A 7,460-nucleotide genomic window follows, 5' to 3' on the forward strand; every position below is an offset into this window, starting at 1 on the left:
AGAAAAAAATCCTCACTAAAACACTTCAAGATCGACCAGCCTTTTTTGTTTCCAGGGAGGGAGGGGTCAGTAGGTGCTGGATAGACAATCTAAATCAACGAAAACACCTCGCTACCGGGGGAACCGGAATGCTGGGTACAGGGGTGGGGAGTTAAAGCTCTTCTTTTCCCCTCAGATACCCCACATTTGACTTACACGCTTTTTCCCCTTAGACTTTCCATCACTGGAAAACAAAAGCCCTTGGCTCTAATTTAAGAAGGAGAAAGAAACCCGTAAACCAAGCTATTCAACCACCAACAAGCCGGAACGCCTGGAGAGGAGCCAGAGAGCCGCAGGTGAGCGTTCCGGCCCGAAGACCAAAGTTGAAGTAGGAGCGCTCCGGCAGAGTCGCGGCGACGCTCATGTGCAAAGCTCCACGCGCGGGGGAAGGTGCCCCGTCCGAACCACACGACCCGTGAGCTCTGCTCCCGGTCCCCGGCCCAACCTACACCCAACCACCTGTGTGAGAGCCTTCTTCAACTTGTTTCAACAGCCGGCCCGTCAGGCACCGGGCGGAGCCCTGCGCCGGACCACTCAAGATCCCCTACCGCCCCATCGTCCGGAACTCCCACTCACCGGGCAGCGGCGGGGCTACAACTAGGGACCAGTCGCGGCGTCTGAGGGCGCGTCCCCAGCTTCCTGATCCGGCAGAGGTGTAGAGTCCACAACCATAACAAAGCTCTTCCCAAAATGGCTGCCCGGCCCACACGGCCCAGGAGGGGCAGAGCGGGTGGAGGGGGAGGAGCGATGACCAGCCCGGCCCTCCCCTAACCTGACCCCGCCTCACACACGCCCACCCTCTCGCACCGCCCACAAGGGCGCACGCGCACGCGCGTGAGCCCTGTTCGGGTGACCCGCCCGACGCCCCAAGCTGCCAACGTTTAGCCGCGTGAACGGCGGTTATTCCCTGCCCTGCCCCCAGCTCCCTCCACTGCGGCTCGAGGCGGCGCATGGTCAACCCCCGCCCCTCTGCAGAGTTGAACACTCTGCCTTTCCTCGCGCCGCCTCAGAGGCGGAGACCAGCTGGGTTTGGTACTCCCCTTCACATCCCCTCTCCCGACACTAGGGCCTGGGCGCGTGTGAATGAGTGGGTGGGTATGTGTGTACCCGTTTTTCCCCGCCCCTTCATTCTGCACCCTCCCACACCCCACCTCTCGGCAAGCACGCATCTCCAAACTACCTCTACAAGTACTAACAAACCGGTTTCGTAGGCTCGTGTGTTTTCCGACCCCTTCCCACCTTCTGCTCCTTCCTTCCTTCACGTGCACGCGCCGTTAAGACTCCAGCCCCCAACGGGCCGCACGGCCGGGATCTGGAGGCCTGCGCGGCTGTTCCCGACGCGCTACCCGCTGGGAGTGGTAGTTCCGCCCGACCGCTGGCGACACGCCCCTGCCCCAGCGCTGGGCGGATTTCTGGCCGGAGCCTGCTCGTGTGCCAGGGCGGATAAGCTGTTTCTCCGGCCCAAAGTCTCATTGGGTATCGCACAACGGGAAGGGGTGGCGCTGCCATGGCAGAGAAGGAAATAAAAGTGAAAGCCTGTCACGACTAGAAGGTGTAACTACTAGGAAGAATTCTCTGAGCCCATTCTGCACGGGAGGCTAAACCATGTGATGGTCGGCAACCAGGAAGCTAGACTACCTAGAATCCTGAGGAATGGAGGAACTGGCTAGCGTTCCTGTTGTTTTCAGATAAACGCGCAAATTGCCTGGTGTTTCCTTTGATAGACTGTGAAATGGAGGCCCAGAGAAGGGAAGGGACTTGCTCAAGGTCACAAAGCCCACAAACAAAAGTTAAAGCGGAGGGTGACAGAAGGAATCTAACTTCCGGGTCACCCTAAAGGCTCTTACCCTCACACCTTTCATGGAAATGAAAGTCCTGCCCCTTGTGCTGTTTATTTCTTAACGAAGTTTCTAGTTACCAGCAGAGAAAATGAAGTGAAAACAGGTTTTTGTTTTTTTCTTAAATAGTAGTAGTTCAGGACCTTAATGAGGCGTGAGATGTGCCCCGTCGCTCCTAGAAACCCTGTTGTTATGCAAAGTAAAAAATGAGTTCCTGAGACGGCAAGCAATTTGGCCAAGTCATACTTGGCCTAGACTCCAAATCTCTCCTACCTTCCTCCACCACCATCACTCTGAGATGGTTTCTGTAATGGTTGCACTCTACCTTCCCGAACTCTGCGAAGCAGATTCTGCTGGCTGGGAAACCTGGAATACAAAGGCAAGGACCGTTCAGGTACCCTACAGACTTCAAAAGCTGGCTTCCACTAGAACTAAGATTTTCCCCTGTAGGAACCAGTTAGCGCTGGTCAAGTCTGCACCCGGACTCATTTTTTTCGTTTCTCAGGAAGTGGGGAGGGTTGTCTAACCTCGCTTGCCGGAAGTGCTTTTCCGCAGTACCAAGCGGATCTTGCAGTTCAGCTTTCCACCTCCTCGCGCGACGCTGGCAAGTGAGTAGTAGGGCTGTTGTCACAGGTGCAGGTTGGGGAAGGGGGGCACCAAGGCTTCAGAGTAAACTGAAGCCGCGGGTACTATTGGGCAAAGTTTCCCGGGGATCTTTGCGTCCAGACTTCGTCGCCTTTTCTCTGATGTCTGCTCTAAGGCTTGCAGTTTGCAACTCTTTTATTTGGCGCAGTGGAAATATTGAGCGTTCTCACCCAAATTGAGCGGATTAACCCTTGGGTCTTTGTCCTTAACCCCCTCACCAGTTGCCGTCCCCGGCCTTTAGGCTGTCACTTTTCTGTTTCATACTCTTGAGCTGGAAAGCACATGTCACAGTGTCTAGGGAGTTTGGAAGGTTGAGGGAGCGTTGAGCTTTTTGAAATCCCTTACGAAGGTGATTTTGAACAAAGGTGAGTGTGTGGGCCCTGCAGGTATGTGTGTCTGGGAGTCAGTAGGTGGATGTGGGTGTCATCTAACATCTATTCAGAGACCCGGGATAACTTAACTCCCTACTTGCTTCCTTACACATATATACAGAATGAAGACATTGACGGGCTGGTATACAGGATTTCTTGAACCAGCCCTAATATCTGTAATCAAGAAATTAGTTCACTACGTTTTTAAATTAAGCAGCAACTTGGGTTTTAGATTTTTAGACACCTTATTCTTTTGGTTAAGAATAGGACTTATGTAAACATGACAGATCTGGATTCATAATATTCTCTCTCACTCAGCCACTTACTGGTTGCTTACATTGTGTAAGGTGGGAATAATAGCTAGTATTTTTTGAGTGCCTACTTTGTGTTAGGGACAGTTCTCAGCTTTTTACATGTATTAACTTACTTAATTTTTACAACGACCCTATGTAGTTATCATAAGCCTTATAGGTGAGTGAGCTGCACCATAGCCAGGTTAAATAATTTGTCCAAAGTCACATAGCTAAAACGTGGTGGAGCCAGGATTCCAACCCAGATTGTTTGACTCCAAAGTCTGCACTCTAACTTAACAGGTTATTACTGCTTTTCAGCACCAAGTTGATGAGGTTATTCAATAGTTACAGTAATTACATAGTTACAATGCCTGATTCACAGCTAATTGTATTGATTGCTACTATCATTACTTTAAGCTAAGTCCCAAAATAGATAATAGACCAGACAAGCTATGACTTTAACTGTTAAAGATAAGAAAGCTGGCACTTCAAGGAAGCAATTTACCCAAGGTCACACAGCTGGGAAATGATGGAGGCATTTGTAAAAATCCAGATCTGTTGTCTCTGTGCATTACTCTTTCTGTTACACCAAACAGCAAAAACTAAAAGAATGGTTCAGAGAAGAAAAGGATCTATTTACTTAATGTTACTGATTTTTTGAAAACATTAATTATTGTTTTCAAAGTAAACTGTTATATGGAAGAAAATACCCCGAATTACTATTTTTTAAAACTTATGTATAAAGTGAAGAAAATTAAATGACATCTTGTTTTGTACACAGCAACATGCTTCTGATTCAGATGCTCCACTGAGCTATAAAAATACATTAATCAGAACTGTGTGGCATCTTCCTAAGCAAGACTTTCAATGGGGCCCACCATGGTTCACTTCATCCAGAAGTTTTCTCGAGCATCTTCAAAGGTTGGTTTATTCAGCAAATATTTGAGCACTACTTTCCAGGCATTGCTTGGCTAGGCAATAGTGAAAAAGAAGACAAAAATCCTTATCCTCTTATATTCTGGTTGATTGGGGAAAGAGTAAAATATAAATAAGTGAAATCTAATATGTCAAGTGGTAAGTGCTGTGGAGAACTATAGAGCAGGGAAGGGGGATAGGGACAGTAGACTTAAGGATTGCATTTATAAATAGGGTGGTTAGAAGTGAGGCAATGAGCCATGCAGGTACCTCAGGGAAGAACATTCTAGACAAAAAGGGAAAAAAAGCCTCAAGATGGAATCATTCCTAGCATTTTGAGTAACCACCAAGATTCTTAAATAACTTTCATTTTTTTCTTTAATCCAACATTTTTTGAGTTAATGTTGATCTGCTTAACTGTTGAAGTATGGAATCTACTCACTAAAGCACGGAATCAGCAAGAGAGGTTATTGCTTTGGCCATGTACCATGAAAGGCACTGGGGATTTTTTTTTTTAAGGCAAAGAAAAATATATGGTCCTGGCTCTCAAGTCTACTGAGACAGACAAACACATGATTTTAATTCACTGTGAGAATTATGATGCAAGTGTGTATATGGTACTTATAGGAGGATTACATCAGATTGGAGAAAGCTTCAAGCTGAATTTTTAAAGATAAGTTCCCTAGATAGAAAAATGGTAATCTAGAATACTAGGCAGACATATGTAGAAAGGCATGAAGCTATGAAAATTATGCAGTGTCTAAAGCTTAATTTTCTCTACATAAAATAGCATTTCCACAGTAATTAGTGCTGCTTCTTTTGCAATTTATAAATAGAAGAGGCAGTTTAGAATGTCAAAAACTAAAGACCTAGTCTTTAGCTCTTCCTCCTTCAGATATTTCTTTCTTGGGATAAGTTTAGTGGTAGGCCAAAATATATCACTGGTTTCTATTCAGTAGTGTCTTTTGCACGTTGTATAGCTGTTTAATAGTCTTTGCCAGCAATAATAACATCATCCTGTAGTCCAACCTTTCTTTAAGTTCGATGTGCTAACAGGAAGCAGGCGGTTTGTTTTTGCATTGTCTCAGATTGGGACTAAAACATTTGGTGATTTCCTTTTTTAAAATCTGTTTTTTGTCTTCTTGTTCTGTTTTCCCTATAGATGCTGAAGTACCCTTCCACAATCAGACTAGGAGCCAGAAGGAGAATAGAAACATTTTCTCTCAAAACATGCCTCCAGCAGAACTTTTCCCCTTTGTTTCCAAGGCCTTGGCTTGTCTCATCATTTCCAGTGTGTATGAGCAAGACACAATATTATCACACTTCCCCATGCAGCTTTAAGAAGAAGCAAGAGCAAGCAGTACTTCCAGCCAGGCCACCACAAACCATCAGTTACCTGCCTGACAGCCCGAAGCCAGCATTATACATAACTCTGGCAGGACTAATCCCCTTCATTGCTCCACCACTGGTCATGGTGATGACAAAGACTTATATTCCCATATTAGCTTTTACTCAGATGGCTTATGGAGCCAGTTTCCTATCTTTCTTGGGAGGGATCAGATGGGGTTTTACTCTGCCACAAGGTAGTCCAGCCAAACCAGACTTCCTCAATTTAGCTAATAGTACAGCTCCTGTTGTGTTTTCATGGCTTGCGTTCTTTGTTTCTGAAAGACTCAGTGAAGCTATAGTCACAGTAATAATAGGTTTGGGGATAGCATTACACACTGAACTTTTTCTCTTGCCACATTATCCCAATTGGTTCAAAGCCCTGAGGATAGTAGTCACTTTAGTGGCCTTTTTTTCATTTGTAATCACTTTACTAGTTAAAGATTTTTATCCAGAGAAGGGACCCAAGAGACTTAGGCAAGTAGAATAAATATAAAACTACTCTGTAGATGACGTTAGCATGTTGGCTAGAAGCCTTGTAAGGTTGTGTTTTGGCATCACCTTTTTCTACCTCTCCAGTTCAGCTCTTTTTTTCCCACCAGTGGTGATTTATTCCCAAATTATTTTTCATTTCTAGAAATCTTTATTTTATAAGGAATCACTGAGAAACAGCTTGAAAACCCTTAAGTCCTTTTCATGTTATATTAGGTTATAGTTCTCATTCAGTCTTTTTATGAACTTTATAGTCATCCACTTAAAAATTTCAATGTTTTAATTGTTTTGAAAAATGTAAATTAAAAGATGAAAAACCTTTGTGCTAGAGCTTTAGGATCATTGAAAACACACACACACACACACACACACCCTCAGAGGAAAAACTTCGTATCCATGAGTGTCTGAAAAATAGGTGGCTCCAGTGTGGAGTTTTCATTGCAGTTGCCCCTGGGAATTGCGTTTCCAAGCTCTTTTTACCTGGCACAACCTAGTTATTTGAACTGAAAGGATCCGTGGCTCTAAAGTCAGTAGGGAGCAGTGTCACAAGGGAAAACTATGTTCAAAGAAAAGCTAGACACATTTTCCAGGTTTTACCAGGATATTTGGCAGAGTATAGATGCAACTTATCTCCAAACATAACACCAGCTGGTCAAAAATAGTTAAATAGTTAAAAGAATAAATCCTCTAGGACATACAAACTAGGAAAAGTCAAGCTGGAGACATCTTAATGTTCTATCTAGTTTTGCATGTCAACTCACACAAAAGCTTTTTTATAACAGCAAAAGCAACACCTTGAATTCTAACTTTAAAACTTAGTCTTTTGAGATGCTTAGTCTCATAAAAAAGAAACATTTTCAATGTTACAAGAATTTAAATCAGGAAATGGTATCATCTGGTATACGTTACCTTTGTATAAGTATTCGAATATTAGGTAACTTAAATTCTGTAAGTAAATTATATACATATAATTTTCAGTTTAATGATTCTTGCTGTGGAAAGATCATAATCTAGAGGGGTAACTTGTTTACTTTGTTACACACCTGTTACAAGATTTTTTTATGAATTGTGTGTTCAAGTCCTAATCCACAGCATCTCAGAATGTGGCCTTACTTACAGATAGGGTCTTTACAGAGTTATCAGTAAGGTTAAAATGAGATTATAAGGGTAGGTTGTAATGTAATATTACTGGTGTTCTTATAATGGAAAATGTAGAGATAAACACATATACAGAGAGAATACCATGTGAACATGAAGATCTACATGACAAGGAGAGAAGCCTTGAACAGATCCCTCCTTAGCCCTCAGAAGGAACCAACTCCACCAACACCTTGATTTCAGACTTCAGGCCTCCAAAACTGTGAGACAATAAATTCTGTTGTTTCAGTTTCTGTGGTACTTTGTTAAAGCAGACCTAGCAAACAAATATAACACTATAGAGCTAGAGCTTGTTCTGATCATTAAGAAGCTTACCAGTTAAA

At 44.0% G+C, this 7,460-nt stretch overlaps 2 protein-coding genes across 5 annotated transcripts in view; one reads left to right on the top strand and one right to left on the bottom strand.

The window, feature by feature from the left end:
- GPBP1L1 (GC-rich promoter binding protein 1 like 1) overlaps positions 1 to 2,307 on the bottom strand; it is a 60,347-nt gene extending 58,040 nt beyond the window's left edge. Inside the window, exon 1 of one of the 4 annotated variants that reach the window (XM_060089735.1) lies at positions 2,151 to 2,307. The gene's annotated coding sequence lies outside the window, so the exon portion shown is untranslated. Of the gene's footprint in view, positions 1 to 615; positions 752 to 1,239; positions 1,410 to 2,150 lie in introns of those variants that run through there. The other 3 variants (XM_060089734.1, XM_060089732.1, XM_060089731.1) reach the window with 3 other exon arrangements.
- A 70-nt stretch (positions 2,308 to 2,377) lies between these two features.
- Positions 2,378 to 6,300, top strand: TMEM69 (transmembrane protein 69). Its single transcript, XM_060089736.1, has 3 exons — positions 2,378 to 2,485; positions 3,968 to 4,107; positions 5,264 to 6,300. The coding sequence occupies exons 2-3, from the start codon at positions 4,054 to 4,056 to the stop codon at positions 5,975 to 5,977; spliced, it is 768 nt and encodes a 255-aa protein (XP_059945719.1). The 5' UTR covers positions 2,378 to 2,485; positions 3,968 to 4,053; the 3' UTR covers positions 5,978 to 6,300.
- Positions 6,301 to 7,460: the final 1,160 nt, after the last annotated feature.

This window comes from Mesoplodon densirostris, chromosome 2, assembly GCF_025265405.1.
Source record: "Mesoplodon densirostris isolate mMesDen1 chromosome 2, mMesDen1 primary haplotype, whole genome shotgun sequence".
Taxonomy (NCBI): domain Eukaryota; kingdom Metazoa; phylum Chordata; class Mammalia; order Artiodactyla; family Ziphiidae; genus Mesoplodon; species Mesoplodon densirostris.